This window comes from Sinohyriopsis cumingii, chromosome 10, assembly GCF_028554795.1.
Source record: "Sinohyriopsis cumingii isolate HCF-2022 chromosome 10, ASM2855479v2, whole genome shotgun sequence".
Classification (NCBI taxonomy): Eukaryota; Metazoa; Mollusca; class Bivalvia; order Unionida; family Unionidae; genus Sinohyriopsis; species Sinohyriopsis cumingii.
Window position 1 is genome coordinate 83,545,039 of NC_142970.1, and position 25,495 is coordinate 83,570,533.

Consider the following 25,495-nt stretch of genomic DNA (forward strand, 5'->3'; position numbering starts at 1 on the left):
AATTTATACAAATCATTTCCAAACATATATTTTTCAGTGTGAAATAAGTAGTGTCACATGTCTTGAGACAGACAGCAGAATGGGCTGTTACAATGCATATACAAACCTATCAGCTCTGGGGTCAGTTTTCCACTCTCCTTGAACTCACGCCACATGTCGATGATGGCTTGATTTTTCACAAACATATCAGCAGTGATAAGGGACTTCAGAGCATTAATGAACCATTGGGGGTCCAGTACAACTTTATCCTTCAATTTCGTGGTGCTGAAAATTAAAATATCTAACACTAATACACACAATTAATGTTGTATCTCAATGAAAAGAGAGGACACTTTATACATATAGTTTATAATGATTTTGCGATGTAAAAGAATGACCAAAATAAAGGTAAAAAGTGAATGTATACAGGTTAACTTTAGATTCTTCTTAATCACGATGGGTTCTACTTTATCTTGAAATACCCTGGATTTATTTTTTATTCGTTGGTACCTGGTCTTGTAGTTTTGAAAGATATTAAAATTATAAAGTTTCCTTTCTTCCTGAATAACCGCTCCTGTGGAATAATTGGTTAAATATTCCGTCTCAAAAGCGCATAAAATGGTACTAGCAGCTGCCCCGATATGCGAGGTAGTGTTTAACAGTTCCGTGTTAGGGCTGATCGGCCTGTTGTCAAAATAATTAGACTGGGTGGGTCATGATTCTACATGTTTGCTAGATGATGTTCAAGTGCTAGACATTACTGTAAACTTGCATACTGCATATAACGTAGTGATCTCACTGACCAATTGTTAAAGCTACGTTACAATTTTTAAACACAGACACAGACACAGACACACACATACTTTCTGAATCTGCCTAAGAGACTGTCGCTCATGAGATTTGTCGAATTCGTAACTTTCGCGAACTGGTGGAGACAGAGTAGAGAAGATTAACAAGATCTTTCCACCATGTCTCCAAAAGACCTGATGAAGTTGCAACGGCGTCTCGAGGATAATATGTATTCACACCACGCTTTCTGATGGGGTCGTCTCCGATACACATCGCGGAATGGGCGTGGTCTCAATAATATGGGCCTTGTTTACCGGTTATAAATCCAGCATGAATCCAGCATGCATGTTATAAAGAGGCTGAGAGAAAGAGAGAGAGAGAGAGAGAGAGAGGATGACCAATTTACCTCCATCTTTCGAGAACAACTTGTTTACTTTTATAAGGTAAGGTGCGTGATCATTACATTAATTAAAAATATTTCCTAGTTCAAACGCAAATAATGTAAGATCCATACTGTCAAATAAATTTTTGGGTTAATATTAGCGAAATGCAATGACAATTGGTCCTACAAACATCGATTTATAATTGAAATTATGATATAAAATATTATGAACTAATCAACTTTTTATTATATACTCATTTAATGTTCTGATGTAAGGCTTAATAATAAAATAATACACCACAAGAAACAAAGTAATTGGATGTATGCTGTATTCTAAAATAAATACACAACTCTAGACTCACCAATACACAGTAACAATATTAATGCGCACACACCAGCGCCCAGAGTTCATTGAAGTTCGTTGCACGCTCAGCATTAGTTTAATAATGATTATTTTGACCTACTTAAAATTGAAATTTAGAGTCATATTGTGAATGAATGCGCACTGAAATAACTTTTTCAGTTGGTCTGGAATGGATGAGTTTTGTTTGCATCACAATTTTTTTGTCTGCTTTTCATGGATTGTATTTATTGGGTCCATTATGTACAATGTACAGATAATTTGAGCAGTGGAGGGGTCGGCTTTGAGGGATCAATTGAAACTGCTTTTGTTCTGTCACTGATTGTTTTGAATCATCATGTGGGATAAATATGCATTATGTTGGCTCAGTTTATCAAAAAGATGCTCCGGAATATCACTTTCGTTTTGTATTGAGTAAAGTAAGAATGTGATATCTGATGGAAATGAAGTCGAAATTACAGTACAATTTCGCAAAGTGTATCACGGTTTGGAACCCGTAACTCATGTCATGTAATTCGGATTTGTGGAACAAAGTAAGTAAGTACATTTTGAGGACATCCATGCTACAGAAATGTAGGCATATGCATTGCCATTCGTATTACCAAGCTATAAAAATATATGGTTCTGTATTGTCACTTGCATACTCTTTGCTGGAGGTACTTAGCCACCCCACCTATCTACATGACCTGGCTTATATTGTATCAAAAATGTTAAACGGTGAAATTTGCAAAGTAGTAGCGAAGTTCATCCTATTCCTTTCAATATCATGGAGTACAAAATCGCCTCCGCATTTGTAATCTTAATAAGTTGCACATATTATTTGAAACATCTCTTGCTTGTACGTGCTTACATAACAGTTTATATATTTTATTATTCTCTAGTGTTCTTCATCTAGTGGCCTCATCGTTCACATTAATGGTTTTCGTGATTCTGTTTATGCTTTGAAGAATGTTTCTCCAATATAACTATCAAAATTAAACAATTATTTACTTTTTCGATATTTGACATTTGGACATTTTGTACAATCTTACGAATTAAAATAATAAAAGTCAGTGGTTATACATCTTCAGGCACATAAACTATAATCAGAAAAAGCCTTGTCTGGTTTGAAAATTCAAGTTCGTTTATGTGTCTATGTCGTACATTCTAGTTTAAGTAACCACAGCTCAGCGGTAATGTAATATACCATATATGGAGAGAATACATACTTTAAAAATGCCATGAAATCGTTGAGATTAAAATCTCTAAACGTCTGATAGTTTCCAATTTCCACATTATTTTTTGTCATTTTAGCGAGAAGTTTATTTCAAAATAATTATGAACAATAATCAACCTTCTTGTTCTAAAGGCGGGACCATACTTCGTACATGTGCACGTTTTTACAGGTATATTAGCTTACGTCTACTCTCTTCTGGTGGTTGGTTCTTCCATACTCTTTCACTTTACCGGTAATTTAGTACTTTCAGTCGGTAAGGAATCTACATGAATTCCATGGTGATCTTGTTATGAATTTAATGACATTAACACTATATGCTATTTTTAATGAGAAAATATTCCATAAACTTAATATCCTTTTTTAAATACAAAACAGCCGTATTTGTCAAATCTTGACTTTGAATAATACAAATATATTTATATTAACGATTATTTAATCACATGTTTAACATATATACAAACGATGTGGCCAAATGGTTACGACATTCGGAGCAAATGTAAATTTCGTTAAAAAGTGGATTTGAAAACAGAATATCATTTGTTTAAATATACTTTGATGTATATATGTATTATTTTGTATGACTGTGCAGCATCCTAAGATTGTTAGGAGAGGAATTGTTATCTGCTTGAAATAAACGTAATTTCTCATTTGCACTAAATATTTTCTCTTTTTCTGAGTAAGTTTGTTTTAATTTAGTGGTCCTCCTTAAAAATATCTCATTCAGTTGTTGGCAGCCAGCTTAAAGTTTCCCTGCCTCTTATATTAGTATTGTAGGCTTCGGTGTCAACAATTCCTGTTCTAATCGTCATGATCTCTAATGCTAGCAGAGTATATTTTTAGCTTAATCGTTCAACTTTAGTTAAAGTGTTTAATTACAACTTATAAAGTAATAATAATACAAACAAATGTATCAACCATTAGGCATTAACCATTTACCATTGGCTTGTGTGAGTGGATGCGAAATTCGTTTGAGCTGAAATATTTTGTTTTCTCTTATCTCGAACAAATTTTTTAAAAAATATAACATAATGTGTATAATATAAACTTATTTTCCTTAAATATGAGAGCAAGATATTTTATTCCGGCTATCGTCAAAGATAAACTTGAAAGGTGTTTGAATCTTGACTCAGAATATGCAATTGTTGGTTCCCAATATAATTGCGATATATTGTGGAACAAATCGAGGAATTTAATTAAACCCGCAGAGTACCACGGTACACAATTTCACATTATACTGAGCATTATTAATTGAGACTGTTAAGTGCAACGCATCGATTCGCATGGCTTCTATCAGCAAACACACCTTACACAAGCTGATACTAATCGTGGTTAATATTGTATAACATTGTAGTGAAGATACGAAAAGGAAAGATACCCGTCGGAAGGAACATTCTAACCCAATATATTAAAAGGTCAGTTCCTTGCAGTAGACAAACAGTCATAATTAGGATAGTTGAAATTTGTTTATATTGAGCTGTGTATCTGTGCATTACTTGTTAAGTTTTAAGCACGTGCTTCATATCTTGTTTCGTTGCTTTTTTAAGCAAAAATGGTTGTCAATTTGGAATTTAATTTTCCACATTTCCGAGGAGTACATTTCGGTTGCAATAATACATTAATTCTCTTCAAGAATCTGAGTAAGTTGTACTTATCGTCACGTCAGTGCGTACGTTTCTTCCGATTTATTTGGATAAGGGAAAAGCGTAAAATTGTTGCGTAAGAAATTGATCACCCTTTTCTAAATATACCATTACAGAATATACAACACATGTTTAACATTATTATCTGTTGTTCAAATATATTACCGATATTATCGAGTCTTTAAACAGTAACTCGTTGTAAATCACTTTTGACGCATCAGTGTTTCCATGCTATCCATTCATTAGTTGCACAATGTAAATCAGTAGTGTCGACCAACCCCTCCATGGTGGGCTTGATGTCGGCGTGAATGTCTTGAAGCAATTTTTATTTGAAGGCATATACTCCTCCACCGTGGAGAGCAATAGCAAAGCGAAACGGAATGGGATTAAGGTCACAAACACAAGGCGTAGGATTTAGACAAATCTTATGAGCTCTTTTGTATCTATTTTCTTTCAAGAGCAGAACACCATATGGTAAGACTTGAAACATAGCTTATAGATGGGGTGAAAATAATTATGTTAGTCCTTATATCAAAACTACAAAAGTACATCCTCCGATTGGTATAAAATGTTCTAGCACACTTGAATAGAGGAAACACAGCCACAATTGAACTGCAGGATAGGCTCATATGGAATAGACTTACTCTTTTCTTCGGCCACGATTACACTTAGAACATCAGACCAGCAATGAAGGAGAGAATATTTGCAATAGTGGCAGGAAAAATGTATACAATTAAAATTCATTTTACCTCCCTATTCACCCAGAAAACTACATTTTGATAGTAATAGTAATGCATTCATTACCACTAATGCATTGCTGAATTTGCCAGATTTAGGAGGATTCAATGGCCTCGGAAAACTGGCATAAAATAATATTGTACTTACCATTACGGTAGTGGTATTCACTATTTCACGGCATAAGTTGTTGGAGGGTTGGGTCACATTTTCTGGCATTGCTAATTACCACAACGAACAATGCCTTCACTCAGTGTTGTAAAATATCAAATGTAAAATGAGGTATGTTAGGTATGCCGATGAAGTAGCAGCTGCCTTCTCCTCACTGATTTTCGTTCTCATGAAGGAAAGGTATCTCTCGATGACGGACAGAAAAGCTATTATGTGAGTAAGGACAGTCCACCTGCATGTGGCGGATGATACAATATCAGCCAAGTTCTTAAGCGATAAGAACAGATGCTCCCAATTCGTTTTGTCATTTCAAGCACATGTGTCATGAAGAGTATTGATATATTCGGCTAAGGAGATACTACAATACAACGTCAATATAAATGCATATTGGTAAAAATCGAACATATACTATATATTGATGTTATAAACCCATATTTCATATTGATTAAAACTAGATTCTTATATATATATATATATATATATATATATATATATATATATATATATATATATATAATGTCAGAAAAAGGCATATATTCAAAGTTTGTTCAATATCAAATCAGAAATATTGCTTCCTAGAGTGGTAATAAATTCTATATATATATATATATATATATATATATATATATATATATATATATATATATATATATATATTCCAAGTTTGATCAAAATCAGAACGGAAGTTTGGCCTACTCAGCATTTACAGTCTCAGGCAAACATAATTCACGCTTGATAGACATTGGATCAGAAAAGAGAACTTCCGCCACATACTGAATTAAATAATTGTGGAAGAAGAAAATATGAATTACACAGGGCATACTCAGGAACCATACATATGCTCCACTGGCCATGCTTATATTTCATGTTTTAAATATCAAAGTGAATATTATTTTGTCAACCACTTAATAATGAAATCAAATTAAACAGATATTTTTGCAGCCTTTGCAAAATGATAATTTTAACATTATTTCAATTGTGATGTTATAAATAAAGCAAGAAAGGAAGAAAAACAACCCCATGCATATATGAGTATTATATAAAAGAGATATGACATAGAAGACAACACGATGAGATCTTAAAACTATTGGAAATTGAAATAAGCACCGAATCCCACTAAAAGAAAATCTATTTGTGTGCACAGAATATTGCCTTTTAGACTAAGAAATGTTTATCACCCTAGTTAATTTATTATTTTTCAAAACGATCAATTTTGTTGAAATTCTCCCACAAATATCCGGGTGATTACATTTTTTCAAAGCATAATCTAAAAATACTTGATAATAGTATACACGTTGTTATAATTGCCTACTTCCCACTGCACCTTTGTTTGAATAACAACCAGTGACGATCCCGATCTGCTGGCACACTGATATTGCTCGTCAGGTACTTATAGGTAAGTACTGAGCTTCATATCCAAACATACGCAGCAGATGTAATTATATATGTCGATATCTTACTTCAAATAGAGTATGCTTCCAATCTCGTGAAGATATCTGAGGAAAACGTCTAGTTCTTCTTTTGTCTCAATCCGAACTTTTCCATTGTCGTTCAGGCTTTCCACTAAGCTATATGGAATCACCTACAATTAACAAGAAGGTAAGTAATAATGAGACAAGAACATTGGCGAAAACAAAGTTACAACAATCAATAAAAGTTTGAACATTTCGTCTCTTTAACAACATAGGTACCTAATCTGACATTGACCTTTTACCATCTGACTCGGGTATAGCCAAAGAATTTACATGCTATGTATGTGACTATAAAGCACTCGGAAACGTTAGAAGTTTAAACGTATGTTATGTTGAGACTTTCAAATATCAAACATTTAACATAGTTTAACTGCAAGCTACAATTTAACAGACATATATTATCAGGTAATGTTTGTTAAGTAAATAAAGATTATATGATCCAATATGTTTAACTTATAAATAATGTATTCAGAATCTGAGTTACCTGAATAAATTGGGTAGAAGTAAGAAAGAACTTTACTAGTTGTATAAGAAAATAATTAAAAACGATAAGGATGCTACTTAAATAATATACACAATGCTATATATTAGTTCTGCAACCATGGCCATATCCCAAACAATCAGCCAAGCATGACAACTGTAGAGTTCATGTGACACTCGCAACGAAATGAAACTGTATGTTCAATGGAGTGTAACACATAATATCCCGGAAGTTGTAATCCTTTATGTTATTCCTTTCGTAAGACCAAACCGCTCTGCTACAACTGAGAATGGCATACAATTAAGAATTGCAGAAAATCGATAGACTTGATTATTGTTCAAAGTACGGACCAGACAAGATTGCAAGCGTGGACAAAAAAGTATAACCGATACAAATATGTAAACAAAAGTGAAAGCTTGCTATACCAATGGCATCTAAGTATGTGTACTAACATGCATGCAGACTTGATTTATCCATCTCAAGCATAGGTTGCCCTAATTTCTCCTGACAATGTTGTCTTCAAACTCAAGTCTACAATCATAATAATTTGGCAAATATGTAACAAAAACATTGCTGTAATCGCCTAAAAATATAGTCAGAATAGTCATGCGAACAAATTTAAAATCCACAGAAGATGGTTGTTTGTTAAAGATGATAAAGAGTAGTTTTTGCAAGAGGTATATATAGCAACATTTATTTCTCTTTCTTTATACATACACAATCATAATAGAGTAGGACTTTATCAGCTAACTAACGAATCTAGCCATTCGAAGCTAGCAAATGTACTGACCATGTGTTATGGCTTGTTTGATGAACAAGATGTTAATTATATAAAAGGTGAGTAATTTACTGCGTAATGAATACATATATAATAGTGATTTATAAACATGTATATCTTTTCCTGATCACCTAAGGTTGTATTAAGATTCATAGCATTCTTTTAAACAAATCATTCACAAAGCTATATTAACCATTATATCCAGCTGGAGGTAGTAATGGCTGTAAATCTTACAAACATCATGGTCATGCAAAGATTTGTCAACATGGTCATCGTTATATTGTCATTTATATCTATCATTTCTTATAATTTCGAATCATTACTGCACATTTTAGTGATGATCTATGGCTAGATTTGGCATACGTGTATAACGTCTATTTTACTATACTGCGATTGTACAATTACATAGGCTCTATAAATGGATGTTTATGTATGTGTTGACAGATACTAATAATAAAATTAGTGGTAAATATATTGATAGTTATCGGGCTGTTTCCAGTTGGACAAATCGATATGGTGTGTTCTTAAGTGAATTAATGGGTTATATAATTTGACGTTCTTTTACGATGTTGGAGAAATGCGGTTTGTCACGTATGATTTGGAAGAAATGCATGTTTTACCATTTCATCTGTATATAAGCCACACGTACTGAGCAATTCATTATTCTTTTTTGTTGTGTTTTTGTTGTATAATCAAGTCTGCTGACGGATTTTATGTTGTGTTTACGTATTATATCAGAGGACAACGTGTGTTTGGATTATTCTGTTGAAATGGAAAGTGATCATTAGTCGGCATTTTTTTACTGTCTGGAAGTGTTGTGAATTATTCAAATGAGTTCTGCTAAAGAGCACCATTTTAAAACGTTATATTTGTGGGCGGAAAAAAACACTCGGAAATCTGAAACATACGATTAATATTGAAGTCATTTGGACATTAGTATAACTTGTCAAAGATTATTTGGGATTCAGTTCAGAAACTCCTCTCAAATATGCATTATATAAACGTGATAATTAAATTGTTTGTTAAATTGTACAAAACGTCTTAGTGACACTAACATATATATATATATATATATATATATATATATATATATATATATATATATATATATATATATATATATATAGAAGAAGAAGAAGAAGACGAAGCAGAAAAAGAACATAAGGTAAACTTTGGAACAGGTTGTGATTATGAGATTGTCTCACGAAAATTACAATAGCTACTCAAGTGTAATAACTTAAACGAGAGAACTTTAACGAGAGTCGCACGGCAGAAGTGATTTGTTAATTGATGTGCATTTTCTGGCGATTACCATAATATTTACCAAGTGTCATTACAAATTATAAAATATTAAGGGACTAGTAGTACTAATGAGATTGTGTCATACACATTGGCAAGACCGAAAAGACGATAACTGTAGCAAACTGGCATGAGCAAAGTGTTTTATCGATATGTATCTCTTCAGGTGATGACCATGATATTTAGCGGATTTCACGGCAATTAATCAAACTCTGTGGGACTAGACGCAATAATTAGTAACCAAGAGATAGATTGATAGGTCGACAAACTAACATATAGCAAGACACGGTGAATAAAATATATACCGCCTCTTTAGAGGTGTGTTATAAAATATCCATTGCTTGCTGAGACAGAAGTCAGATTAGAGTGGTCCCACCATGGAGAGACTGGTACCAACTCCCATCAATCAACACTTACTACTAGAGCAGATCCGAATGCTCTTCCAAATATACAACATCAATGATGGCTTGAGAGCACAGGCCGACAGTGAGATAATAATTATTACTAAAGAATCATATTTTACTATATCTCGGCTTCTTCCTTAAATGTGCTGCTTGGTCATAATACACTAAGAGAAAATGTAAGAGACAAGGGGATTGACTTGACCATATTTCGCTTATGGATGCTTAACAAACGTGAAGCAGTTTTGAATTTAGAGTTATGTAGTGTCTATGGCTTACAAGTGTCATTGAAAAGAGTCTCCTACACATCGAGTGTTACTAGAGTAAGCAACGTTATTGAAAATATGTTGAGCAACTTAGGAAGGTAGCCTGGGTGTACAGCTCAGAGACGATATTAGCCCAACCAGGTTAAACTGAGACATTGGGTAGAATGATCTAATGAAAAATTATCAATCAAGTACATATGTACATATATACTGCTTATGAAACCAAACAGCATAAATAGCCAAGTCAGAAGAATTCAAACAAAATACTGCATCAGTGAAATGGAGAATATGAACTGATATTGTACTGAATTATTACTGAATATGTTTATTAAACATACCCGTGTTTAGTAACCTCACAGATAATTCTAAGATGCATGAACCTTATATCGATTTTATTAGCACACTTAACAGCCATGTTCTCTGACATCTGTGTTTGTTGAAGCTCAAAATACTACGGCCGATCCATGCATTCATTAATTAATAGTTAATACATTTATAGTTAATTACTTAAAATGAATGATACATAATACAGCGACAAAATGAAAAAAATGTGTATCATTCCCACCAACGTGTTCCCTTGATTTTCTTTGTTCAGCAATTCCAATATCAGATTACTACTGGGCCCATAGTTCTGAAGTGAGCCAATGATTGCTGGCACATGTATTCACAGGTCACCAGATTGATAAGGAAATATGGTGCTTGTCAGTTGTATCTTTGTGCTCAGTAGGGCCAATAGGAACTGTGACTGTGACAATTATGTAGGATTTATGAAAATGAAGAGAATATAGTGGTATATAAATTAATGGAATATTATTTGAACGAACATTTCTGGTGGGCACATTGGAATGTTACGCGTAGTATGGTACTTAACTTTAGATATATTTGAAAAGAGGCACAAGAGTAACTGACATCACTAAGTGACTAACATAGTTAATCCAAAATTCAGGATCCGTAGCTTGCTCCTATACAGACTTATTCAATTGGAGTTGACTGCGTTTGCTATGAGGACAGTTGTGTCAGATGTTTCTATATATTTTATGTCATGATTATTCCTGTTACAGATAATCTAAATCTGTTTAGCAGATTATTTCTGTTAAACATTTTTCTTGTTAAAATGTTTTTTTTTCTTCTATTTTTAGTAATGTTGTCCACATTATTAGACCGTGAATTGACATTATCTTTTCAAACCCGAAGTTTCTTTATGACATCTTACATACGAATATTACAGCTTACGTACGGATATTACAGTTCCATATTTATCTACATTTAATTTAATGAAATCCAGTGAACGTGTTACAAGCACATATGAAATCTGGCCATCTTACTTATTTTATACACTTTTATGGATGCATTTATTGAACAACATATGCCGCTAGCATGTACAAAATCGCGCAAATACGTTTGCTGACTGGGATCATGAAAATCTTGCAAGAATTGTCTGCGTCTTGATAGAATAGTGTCATATTCTAACATTCACTGGTTACGACTAATTTGCTGCTTATTTAGGGGAATGGCTGGGAGAAAATACATTTATTATAGATGCATAATTATATTCGAGTAAATGTTTTATAATTCCTTTCTTCTTCCAAAAATTATCTACTATCCTATACACTAAGACCTTTAATGTTTCCTTTTTTTGAAAGATTAGTTATATCAATCAACCAATTGTGGATCGGCATTATTCGTACAAACCTGAATATTTTTAAAGTCAGGAATCTGGTCAAATTGTGCTTAGCATTATTGGAATACAATAATTTCTTAGCATTTCATGAAGATGGAAGACCTTCATATCATGATGATTTCTACAAATTTTGTTTTGAAGTTTTATAGCTTGCTGACATTGTTTTTGGGGTTTTTGCAATTTTAGTCACAGTTGCCTTAGCTGATAATGGCTTTGCTATGAGAAACAAAATGACTGATCTTCGCGTCCATGGCATGTTGATTTCTGTCAAATTTAATTAAAAAAATTTGGGCAGCGTTTATAAAGTTAATTAAACAGAATGTAATGTGCCATGTAATGTGGAAATTGGCAGCTGCATAACATCTGTGATTGAACGACATATGATGCATGAAAGACGAAAAGCGAAGCATAAACTGTCTTAGACTTATACTCAGCTTAGATAAAGACGGGTCCTAAGTGTATTCTTGCTATATGTATAACACCTAGAAAAGCAGATTTCCTATAACGCGCAAATTAATCTAGAACAAATTAGAGCAATACCCCTTTGAGTCATGCTTTAAAAAGCAGAAAATGAGAAGTCATGTTGACTGACGAATCACTTTCAACACACCCATTCCCATTTAATTTGCAGTTTATTCCTACTTGTACCTTCACACCAGCAGTCTTTAGCTTCATCAGAGCATTCTCTAGATGAAGCCATCGTGCAGGAACCTCTTCCCCCCAAAACGGTTGCTGAGAGGCCAGCTTCACAATCTTCTTCTTTAACTCCTCCAACTTAGGATCAAGGTGGGTGTTATCAATCACGAAATCTTCATCAGTAAGATGAAATTTAGCTGGTCGGTCTCGCAGCTGGTAACGAATCTGAGCGAAGACCGATTCGCATACCTTCTCACGTGACGACTGGAAGAAGATGGGAAATAAAACATTTTTGTTTTCTATTATAATCCTTCAAAGTCCTTATCAAATAAATGTAATGAATAAAATATAGGTTTTTGAAGGGTGATAAAGCTTACATTGCCCAGGAGGGAATAGCCTTCAAGAGTATAAAATAAGATTTCATTCTCTAAGACGTTAAACGTTCATGAGATGTTAGACTAGTATAATATGTAACGAGCTTGTTATCCATATCACAGGCTTATATGCAGTAATCATCGTCAGTTTTAATAACACATGGTATTTGAGGAACATCAGATCAGTGTTGGAAGAGGGAATCTGGCAATAGAGACAAGTAAATATTGTACCTTTAAGTTAGAGTTACCCCCGCCCCAACTCCACATTATAATAGCAGTAATACGATACCTGACACAACTGCATAGTTGAATTTACCAGATCAGTGGGAATGAAATAGCTTCAATAAAAGAATTGACACAACTAAGGAATTACAGACCCTTGGCCACTACTCTAATATTATATCTGATTAGGTCACGTCGTTTGTTAAGACTAAAATCCCCTGAAACAATGTACTCTTGCTCTAGCGTGCTAAAGATAGCATACGAAGGCAGTTAGAGACCTCAATAACAAGAGCGTCATCACATGAGCCAATGGTGAATGAGTTAGATTGATTCATGAGGTAGTATTATCTTGTCACGAAGAAAACTTCCGTCTCAGTAAGGGACTGATATATTGCCTTGCTTATTATGGCGCCTAGATATACATAGCATAAACAAGTGTTGCGACCTTTACGGTAAGGAGAAGATGCTTTCTAGCCTTTTGTCTCCCTTTAAAAGTAGCCAAATAAAACAACAAAGCCCTACGTAGGCATCAGTCGATCTCAAACACTACGGCACAGATACGACTAAGATTGGCGACATCTATACGTATTGGTGTTACTGAGGAAAACTTCCTAAAAAATCTGTTTGCAAAGGAAAGCCACTGAATCTTAATTGCCAATTAATCGTATACACCTTTGTTGTATACACAAACTCAAAATTTGTTCATTGTTTTCACAAATACCAAGGAGAGCAAGAACACAATGCTAATCTTAAATTCTCGCTTCATCCAAAACTTTATGTGAGGATTGTGCTAAAGACCACAATATGCATTAGAGATTCAATCTGGATATCAGATACTGAGGCACCGGTCTCTGCAGCTGAATGCACCTGGCAAAGTCGGAATTTTAGAATTTGAACAGCTGACCAGGTATTTGAGTGTATTTGATGCAGCTGCCCTATAGGCTTTATAATATAAATAGAGCAAGTTATCTCTTCTGAGAGGAATATAGGAAAATATCAGCCACTATTTTAAACAAACATTTCTAAGTCATTTCCATTTACTTTTTCCTTCTTGAAATTGTTTTTATAGGTTAGCTTCTGATTCCAGATGAATTAAAATTAAACAAACAACATTTGCACTAATATATTGTGTATCCTGAAAAGCAGAACCTGTTTCTGCTTTTATGGTCTCACATAACATCTGAATTAGAAATATGACCATATGCTGAAATCCATTGGATATATTTGTTAAAACCAAGTTACTACAACCATTGAGATTCATATTAACTCGTTGTAGTGTTCAGAACAAAACATGACTCTTTACTCTGCTCACCTGGAAATGCTAATTTGGGTAAGTTATTTAGAAAACGGTTTTTTCAAGGTTTGAAAAGAATCCCATAACAGTTATATATCATTGTATAAAAAAGAAGGAAACATCTTCATTTTCTTCAAACCTACTCGTGCAGAAATTATCCCACATATATAAAGTATTTTCAGGATCGCCCAAGCGGCGTCTGTGTTTGGAACCAAAGCAAAACCGAAAGACGTATGAACACATTTGGACTAACATTCAAGTCAAATGTACACACACATAAAAATGGGTGTGTGATGTCAGTTAGCATGGTCGGATGGGTGGGAAAGTATTTTCTTTGATTACTGTAGTAGTTGATATCCTCAGGACATCCTTTATCTTTTGTGATTCAACTGAAATGCCCATTAGTTTACAAACTACGTCGTGAAGTGGGTATTGCGACATATACGATTGTACAAATTGTAAAATAATTGTCATCATATTTTGCATGTTGTTTTGAAATCGTCTTTGAAAAGTTGAGTTTCTCTTCAATCATAATAGTTGTCAATCTATTGAACTTGTACTGTATTATGCATACAAGAACACATGATATTTATCATTGCGCACTGTATTGTGCCCAAAATTGCAAAGCTATGTGTTTGCCAAGGATATAAATCCAGCTCTAATTGCACTGATTTGTATTGACGCATGGTTTCTTATTTCAAAGTGCCCTAGAGCCGAAAGACCTGATGGAACATTTGTATCTCTGCAACATGAGAGTGGAACATGTTTCGTTTTCAAAGGCTTTAAATCCAATTCTGTCCTGTTTATTTTTAATCATTTTCAATCACATTAATTTAAGATCATCGCAAATACTGTTACTGCGTAAAGTTTGATATTAGCTGTAATACTGGCTCATTCAACGTTTAATCATAAACATATCTAAAACTATAAGATATTATATGTTATTTATGACAAGATTCGACTACAGATAACAAGAAAATACGAAATCACACTCATAGTAGGTTAATAACCCAAACAATATTACATTTTCGTTTTAAATACAGAATAAATTATTAAGAATCAATTTTTTTGGAACTTTTAACAAAAGCATGCAGCATAAAATGTTCATTTTAAAATTATGTCAACATATGAATTTCTAAAACTTAAGATAATTGCAGTACATTTTAAAAAAAATGAATAGTCTTAATAATCTATGCCTGTTTCTGGGTTAGTTAAAACGGATGCAAATATAAAGAAAAAAAATCCCGGAGTGTAACAAAGCCTGGAAACCAACTGTTTACCAAAATATAACAATTTGACCTCATAAACTTTTACAGTTCATATTACAAATTAAAAATAATTTTTCCCGCAAACATAAATATTTCATTCATAAGGTAATTTATCTTTTGAGAGATCAGTGTTAAAAATAGCGCCGAAGCTTGACACGTTCTTAACTGACAATTGGTTACAAGCGTAGCTGCTAACTTCAAAGTAAATATCTTCCTCCTTTACTGGTGCTGGATGATAGAATGTCAACAAAATGTTGATCAACGATATCTTTTTCATGAAAAATACCTTCTTTATTGCACGAACAGTCACTGATAGAGATTCACTTTAATTCAATTATTTTAATCACTTTAATTAATCCCTTAATATCAGTGTATAATGAAGTGCACTTACAAACAGACATACTTTCAAATAATTAATGTGGTTCGTATAATACAAATATAATACATGTTTTAATTTATATATTGCAAGGAACCAGTTGCACGTGACATATCGGAACTAAAGGCTAAACATTTCCATATCAGTTTGCACTAGCAAACTTTGGTTATTGTTGTGACACCAACAAACATTTTAAGTTAGCAGTAAATGTTTATATTGAAACAAGAATGTAAAACTTTGACCAGTTGCAGACAGAAACTGCCTGATTTATGTCATTTTTTAAATATGCTCTTTATTCTTAGGAGAAGATTTAAGATTTTTAATATACCTGCTTCTCACACTGGGAGATTGGATGGGAGAAAATGTCCGAGGGGACGGGATATAGCTTGAAACGAATACTCACCATCTGCATTTTTTGTTAAAAGAGAACTATGATTACATGTGAATCAAAGTCATTAAACCTTTTATGTATAGTCCGACATTCTGACATATGTATTCAACATTCAAGAACGCCATTAAACAATAGCTTGTTGGAGTTCTCCTGAGTGACCATTTTTTACTTGCAGCAAGACGCCACAGTAACGGGCATAGTGGTTGACCTCAAAGTAAAATGTCCTTCATCTGCCAGTGTTTTTAGATGCATTTAAACTCACAAAATAAAACGATGACAGGCAATAACTATATTCATTGCAATCACTTTGTTTGTGAAATGACATGAACCAATGATGGAATTCAAAATTCAACAGCCAATGCAGCTTACACAACTATGCGCATTGAAAATTGCCATACGCTCTGGTAAGTCATTTTCAAGGCTGAGGGGGAGATCTATAGAATATCATTTTTTAAAATTGTATGGTAATACACAATGCCATGCTTTTCTTGTAGAAATAAGTTTGGAAACATTTATGAAATGCACTCTACGATAGTATTGATCACACATGTACCGTATACATAGTACGGCATTCTATTGTAATCCCTATTCGAGTTATATTAATATTATGCCTTTCAGTCTTTTCTTCAGAATAAAATAGTTTATTAATACAATCGCAAAATGTCTAATTGATTGGGTACGATTTATACCTGTGGAATCTTGTCTGCATGTGTGCCTACCAGTATCACAGGTGGAATACCTGCTTTGGGTGATGGAGAACAGGTGTGTACGGAATTCATCCATACCTCAACGAACTCTGAAATGAATAGTAAATAGATGATGGCATAGACGAAGAAAGACATGTATTATTAACAGGCAGATGCACAGGCAAACACACTAAAATAATCGAGATATGAGCTGAACTAAAGTTACAGCAACAGATAAGAATCAGAGTATAGAAAATATTTCAAGAAAGGTTTAAAACAATGTAAATGCCTGAAAAATTATACTAGCTTAAGGTTAAAAATGCATATTTCGATATGGTGGTTCAAAAGAAAGTCAATGATATCAAAATGAGAGGTAAACATTAAGAGATTAATGTCACACAAATTATATACAAAACAGACCATTACTTCCCAAGTCAAACATTTTCCTGCATGCAGTGTCTTACCTTTCAATCCATGGTATAATCACAAAAGACTTGGATGTCACAGGCTAGAGAAAGTGGGATACTGTGAAATAAGTTTTTTTTTAATGAGATATATACTTCCTAATGATTAAGATGATCAAGTTGCATGATTTTACATACAACATTATTCCAAACATTGAGTTGAATGCACGAACACATTTAACAGTAGTCAGGACAAAAGGTCATGCTAGCAAGTTCCATTCTAGATTCTAAAAAATTACACAAAATCTGACAGAATGTGAAGAAATAGTGCATAATATTTTCAAGCCAACCTATATCTCTTCATTACATTCGATCCCTTTTCAGAAACCTCACCTGATGGACGAAAACTATGTTTCAAACAATCCATCACAAACTGAAACACTAGTTTGAAATGCACGATTTGACATCATGAACTGATGCAAGAGAACTATTTAAAGCAAGACATTTTAATTGTATTGCTTTAAAATAATAACGTACATTTTTCTATGAATAAGAAGGGTCTCAAAGTATCAGATAATGTTTGTGGCACTGTCGTAACGGCATCGCAATAACAAACTGGTGAAACTAGTGTTTGGATTAAAATTGTGTATTTGATAGTGAAATCCCTAACATAATACATTCTTCAGCTATAAGGCAGATCAGGTGAACGAAGCGAAAATAAATGTATTAATCGTGTATTTTACTTTGGGTTAGCAATACAAAATCGCACAAACGTATTTGCTTATTTTAATCACCGAACTCTGCTGAGAGTGTTTTCCCATTTGATAGTTAGATTAGTGCCACTATTTAACATTCAACAGTTGGACAAAGGTGCTTGCCCTTATTTTGGGAATGGTTAGAGGAAAATATATTATTGCATCAGTAGTATCGAGTAAACGTTTTACAAATCAAATTGTTATCTTCTTCAATACATTATCCAATACTAACATGTTAGGAGCATATATAAGATGTGGCTGGAATGACATCCCCATACCCTAAAGTTGGTCATGGTTATAGTATCATAAATGACGAGAGAGAACCTAAGGTTGTTTTGTGAAACAAAGGATTGTACTGGATTGATAAGACGCGTGATTTTCACTCTTACAAGTTCAGGTTAATCCTTTTGAAATCAAAAGTCTTTCATATAGAAACACGCGAAAGTCATGCAAGACCCTTACCCCGCGACCTTAATAATAACGATTGTATGATATGTTAGAAGCAATGCCCTTAAGCTCGCAAGCCAAAATGCACTAACAATCGTTTTGTCTTGGGTTATGTCCATGTAGGCTAACCATGTTTCTGAAAACGCATTGACGGCGTTTGGATTGGCATCCTCCTCACTCATCTCGGAACACCCAATAGATTAAATTTTTTGACAAATGGTGAAAGTCCTTAATTCGGGGCAAATCAAAATTTTCCAAAAGGCAATGTAAATATTTGGTCTGACTTCCATAAACAAAACAGATGAGATATTCTGCCTGGCAGATTATTTGAATAGTACTAGTTCAACAATTTTGGAGTTGGTATGTAAAATCTTCATGTGTCGTAGATTCAGCAGCAATTGTCTGATAATCTCCACTGCTGGATTCAAGAAATCTCTCGCCTGAGGGGTGCCATTAAGGTTAGTTTATACTTCGGTTAACACAACTTTAAACAGTATAGGAATCAGAGGGGATTTGGTGAGAGGCACACGCATGGATGCGATTCCAGAACAGAGAAAGGGAATGGAATGGACACGTTTTCTGATTTGAGATTTAAGAGATAACAAATAGGTGTTAAAGAGTTCAACCTTGCTGAAAACTGAGTCATTGTGGGTTCACTCTATTGTGCGTGGATTCAGTTGAAGAAGGGGATGAATTTACAATTCCACTTGAATAGCTAAACTAAACCCCATGATAGGCAGTCTGGTTGAACAGTGAACCTGCTGGGGATGTGATATATTTGAGTGTAGGTCTGTGAACCATGTCACCATCTTGGTTGAATAAAACATATGTGAGAATTTGTTTCCCACTTGCATTTAGAGATAATCAAATGTAGAGTTGTGAAAAAGAGTCTAATATTTAAGCAAAATGTACATCGTAGGCGGTAAGACTTCCTTACATTTGCTCGAATAAAGTCTCATTTTATCTGAAACATTGCTCATTTTGTCTAATTGGCAATGTTATGTCCACCCCTGCGTAGGAACCATATTCGGTGGGGGTCTCAGATGTTCCTCTTATTAGAAATATAAAAGACAAAAGGGACAGAGGAATTTCCATTCTGATATTTGACATTTGAAGAGGATAGAAAGACACCACGAAAGGCAAATATCAAGGCAATTCTTGAAGGATGCCAATTTGATTGATATGTAAGTCATGATGAGTGCAAAGCTGGGCTGTGATAAAATTCAATATGGGAAGCTTTACCACAATTGTTTACTACGAAAACGTTTTCTAAATGATTCTCCTTTAACAATGTGTCAGAAAAATAATTGCACATGTGCATTATCTGCGGGTAACATCAGTATCCGTCTTATTTAATTTATTTTGCATCTAATTCTTTGCATGGTGATATGTCCTTAATTATTACATTTTGTATTGATACCAACGTTCAAGATGCAAGTTCTCGAATGGGCACTCAAGGCCGTAACATTACTTGAAAGTACATAACCATTTTACTATTATATAAGTTTTGCATGTCGTGCTCTCAAGTTTGCACATTGCAAGACGTGTCAGCATTGTTGTTGTCATATATACAACAATGTATTAATGTGGATAGTATAACTTTTTTCTTGATCCATACGTATATGCATGAAGAAATGACTTGTTGCAATGTGAGTTCAAGAAATTGTTACCTTAATTTCTCTAAATATTACTCAAAAGCAACATGCAAGGAATTAATAATTTGCGAATTTGTGTCTTGTAATAAATTTGAAAATAGAGGAGATGTGATATATTTATTTGCATTTTTCTCCTAGGCTGAGACAATAATAATTGAGTAATGATTGTCAGACTTACCCTTAACTTTGCATGCCTTGATGATTCCCTTACTATCAAAAAAGCACTCCTCTCCCTCTATGATATCTGTGATTTGTTGACTGAGGTCAATAACCAAGAGGTATACAGCTCTTCTGGTCAAGAATGCCTGGTGAGTGGTGTAATAGATAAACTGACCTGCAAAGTCCCACATCGACAATGCTGCTTTATCCTCTTCGACTCTCTTAATTTTATCTGCATTTTCTACTAACAGTTGCAGAATTTCCATTTCAGCATTACCTTTCACACTCACATTGGGAATTGTCTCTTCAGTTGATCCCTTGTGTTGACGGCGGACATCAACCTTTTTAACATCATAGTCGCCAGAGCCTTTACTTGCATAAGCAGCATGTGTTGCCCCTGTTTGCTCGAAGTCTTGAACCTGATCGTCTTCATGACTCATATTATCCATTTTCAATTTCTCATTTAGTTGTTTCACGAGACGTTGTAATGTTTTGTATTTATCCGCATCTGAAAATGAATGTGTCCCATACCAACTTTATTAAGCATCAGCAGAATAGTCTCATTAATCAGAATATACTATTCAGAACGCAATCTCACACTGCAACCCTGCTAATAAGTTCCCGGCAATGACTGATACACTGTCTGAGGAAATATTTTGCAATAAAGTGGAATGCGAAATAATTTGCCTTCAGCGTTAAAACAATGTTTATCTTTAGTGTGAATGCTTATTTCCAAACATAATAAATGTAACTAAAGGGTCATTGGTAGATAAGTAGTTGTGTTCAGGGCTGACATTAACGTACTAGCATTACCACCAAGATCTCTCCTGTTGCTCTAAATCCTTAACCTTGTCTTGATAATGACTATATAATCCATTTGCGATTTCTCATTTAACAGCTTTGTGATTTTTTGCAAACTTTTATATTTCGATGCATCTGAAAATCAACGTGTCCCATATCAAAATATATCATTTTCATTCAATGTAGAAATTAGATAAATTACCTGCATATGAAAAACTTTTGTTTAATACAAATTTGTTTGCTTTCACTGCTTTGTCACCAACACTTATCCTATGTGACCAGGAATTTAAATGTGTCGTGTAGTACATTTCGTAATAGCCTAAACAGACTTCATTATTTTCCTGCAGATGTTATCATCGGAACATGCTATTTTGTATCTCGAATAGAATGGAATGAATACTGTACCGTCAAGTACGAATCAATAACCCACACTTAATTTCCCATTTTTATGTGACCGTAAATCTAATGAACAATTTGTTGCCGTGAGACCATACCACTGTTGCATAAATACTGTACTGATACTACAAAATCAAACTACTCTTTCCTCCCAGGTTATTCGACAGGCGTCATAAACTAAAGATGCAAGATATATGCTAAAGACACCTGCAATTGCATGTAATGTGTGTTGGAGCCAGATTCTGCTGAACTCGATACAACGTTGTTGCCAAGTCCTCAATAGCAACCACAATAAAAAAACTGGATCATGAACGTTCAAGTTCAAATAGGTTCCACAATGGGGACTCACATGATTTAGGTTCGAGTCACATCAAATTCCAAAGGCATCCACCAGTGATAGCTTCTATATCCGATGTGTGATTCATACAAAAGAAAAACTAAACCAAAATAGTGAACTCTGTGTGGAATTAAAACTATATGATGATTTAAAATATGATTCACAGATAAGCACGATGATTTAGATAGGGATTTCGTGCTTGCTGAAGATTACGATTCGTGTTCTAAGGGTCTCGGATGCAATACTATTGAACGTCTCAGCCCTATCCAGCTGTCTCGGTTTGTCAATAGAAGAGCAACTTAGCTTTTCTTTATTTGGCATGAAAAAGCGTTATTTTTATTTAAATCTTACCTTATTATGAACCAATACAACATATAAAACGCATACATACATACATACATACATACATACATACATACATACATACATACATACATACATACATACTTTTAAATGGTGCTACATTGGCTTATCATGATATATATCAACATGTCCGGCAAATCGAGCACTTTGCGTTTTGCTAACAACGTTGTAACTGATCCACACATTTTACTCTCATTGCCTTCTCCTAACGTGGAAAAGCCTGGATTGTCCAAGGAGGTGATAAGTTTCCAAATTCAGTTCAAATGTTTATTATTGGCCCGGCTCTATCAGAGAACATCGCAGCTATTTTGCTATATAATTTTTGGATAGCTAACATGGCATCGTTTACACATATTTGCAGACGCGGCTGTATTAAGGGCTGTCTGAAATGCTTCATAAATGACTCTGGAAAATGCAATTGAAACCACCATCTTGCCTCGTGTTCAAAAAAATGCGAATGTTGGACCGGTTCAAAGCAAATGCCATCATCGATAATGATTTTGTTCCACATGTCAATGAGTATCGCGCCATGGGTGTATTAAAATCCTTCGTATACACTTAAATGCAATCTAATTAAGAGTCAAACAGATAATGACATTTGGAACCAACACAATGTACAAATACCTAATCGAGGTCATCATTATGTCATAGCATCATAAATAGTTAAGTGGGATACCATACGGACAATGGGAAAATACATGACAGATCTCCTTTGGGAACTTCTACGGACAAGATTTTTTAGATCACCCTGGGAACGTTAACAGACAATGGGAATTGATTATGGGGCATATTAGGACTGTATACGGACAAGGGAAAGTTGGGTTATTTTATAGGGTAGCGGGTAAGTTCAGTAGGCACATTTAGCGTCAGTGGGAAATGAACATGTTAAATAGTGGGCTTGTATACCGTATAGCGTAGCAGGTAGCGGGTAAGTGCAGCGGGTAGCGGGCTGGCGTGTACGTTCAGTTACTTCATAAACTGTACCGATTTGAACATTCTTGACCAAACCTGACGGAGTATCTCCTGTTTCTGCTTGCATATATTGACTGAATAAATAAACCATATGCCTGGACTAATATTGAGGAGAAGACAATCCCAAGGAAGGAAACACCTTCAAACCCATTGTATAGCACACAGGAAGGCTGAACTGTTCAACGATGAAGGTCCCTACGGGACCCGGAAGATTCCCCTGTCACTCTAAATTTAACCGCCACCCGCCAATCTCCCTCTCCACCGATGAAATTCCCTACGGGACCCGGAAGATGCACCTGTCCCTAAAATTACCCGCCACCCGCCATCAGCCCGATCCAGTGATGAAAGTCCGTAGGAAACCAAAAAGATTATCCTGTCACTATAAATTTACCCGCCAACCGCCCTGTCCTGCGACGAAAGTCCATACGAGACCCTGAACATTTTTAGGCAAAGAAAATAAATATCTTTTCGAGGAATATGAGTGACCCTGAAAAGGACCTTTGGTTTTATTCTGCTTCGTCCTTTAATTTTCTCTTTTTCTCCACCAATTTCTTATTCTTTCCCCTACTGTCTTAACAAACCCCAAATATACTATACACATACGTGAAGGAGAAATAAACAAACCCCAGAATAAACTATCCACATCAAACGTACGCGCATACATACAAACACACAAACACACACACACAAACACACAAACACCATAGGGGAAGAAGAAGAAAAAAGCAAACCCAATTATACTATTCACACAAACGTAGGCACACGAATACAAACACACACTCTACTATCCACAAATACACACACTGATCTCTCCACACAAATGTACGCGTACGCATACAAATACCAAATATACTATTCACACACGGGAAGAGAATCAAAAAGCAAACCCAAAAATATACTATCCACATGCGGGAAAGAGGGAGAAAAAAAAACAAACCCAAAATATAAAATCCACACAAGGGAAGGAGAAAAAACAAACCCCATAAACTATCCACACAAACGTAAGCTCATACACCCAACTGGACACACACACACACACACACAGACACACACACACACCACAGATGGCAGAAGAGAAAAAAGACAAACCTAAATATACCATCCACACAAACATATTCGCATGCATACAAACACACAAACACACACACTACTATCCGCGCTAACGTACGTGCATGTATACAACCACATAAACACACACTCTACAATCAACACAAACGTACGCGCACGCATACAAATACCAAAAATACTGTCCACACACCGGAAGAGGAGCAAAAACAAACACCAAAATACACTATCAACATACGGGAAGAAGCAAACAATAGAACCCCAAATATAATATCCACGCATGGGAAGAGAAGAAAACAAACCCAAATCCCAAATACACTATCCACACACGGGAAGGAAAAGAAACAAACCCCCAATATACAACCCACACAAACGTACGCGCATGCATGCAAACACACAAATACACACACAAACACACACACACACACACACACACACACACACACACAGACACCCACCTAGGAAAGAAGGAAAATAAACCAAATATACTATCCACACAAACGTAAGCAGACATGCACAAACACACACTTTACTATCCAGGTAACCACACACTGTACTATCCACGTACGCGCGCGCATACAAACATCTTTTGCACTATCCACACACGGGAAGAGTAGCAAAAAACAAACACCAAAATATACTGTTCACACATTGGAAGGAGCAAAAAAAAATAGAAAAAAGAACCCCAAATATACCATCCACACACGGGAAGAGAAGAAAAAACAAACCCCAGATCTACTTTCCACACACTGGAAGAGGAGAAAAAACAAATATCAAATATACTGTCCACACACGGGAAGGAGAAAAAACAATCCCCTAATATACTATCCACACAAAGGTATGCACATGCATACAAACACACAAATACACACATAGACACACATACCACAGAGGGAAATTTTTTTTACTGTCCACACAAACGTATGCTCACGTATACACACACTCTCTACTATCCACACAAAGGTACCCGCATGCATACAAACACACACACACACACAGACAATCGTAAAGCTCTGATCAGAAGTTCGATCTGTGTTGGCTCTTCCATGGTTCTGGTCGGTTTGAGAGTGAAATGAATACTGGAAGGGAAGACTCTGACCCTTTATATATACACTGGTCTGACATGGATATAAAGGGACCCATATCGTTTAAAATGTAGTTACTTGACTTTTTGAAGTCAAGTTGTAACGATCGCCTAATTTCGTGGAGAAAGAAGAAGAAAGTAAGAGGCAGAAACGTGACT

At 34.9% G+C, this 25,495-nt stretch overlaps 1 protein-coding gene across 1 annotated transcript in view; it reads right to left on the minus strand.

The window, feature by feature from the left end:
- The window catches only part of LOC149790485 (uncharacterized), a 61,032-nt gene that overhangs the window by 16,790 nt on the left and 18,747 nt on the right, over window positions 1-25,495 (minus strand). The window contains exons 2-6 of the mRNA XM_089972533.1: window positions 20,338-20,826; window positions 16,902-17,008; window positions 12,300-12,551; window positions 6,734-6,855; window positions 107-264 (exon numbers count right to left, since the gene is read on the minus strand). Of these exons, the coding sequence (XP_089828659.1) occupies window positions 107-264; window positions 6,734-6,855; window positions 12,300-12,551; window positions 16,902-17,008; window positions 20,338-20,826 (1,128 nt within the window). The remainder of the gene's footprint in view (window positions 1-106; window positions 265-6,733; window positions 6,856-12,299; window positions 12,552-16,901; window positions 17,009-20,337; window positions 20,827-25,495) is intronic.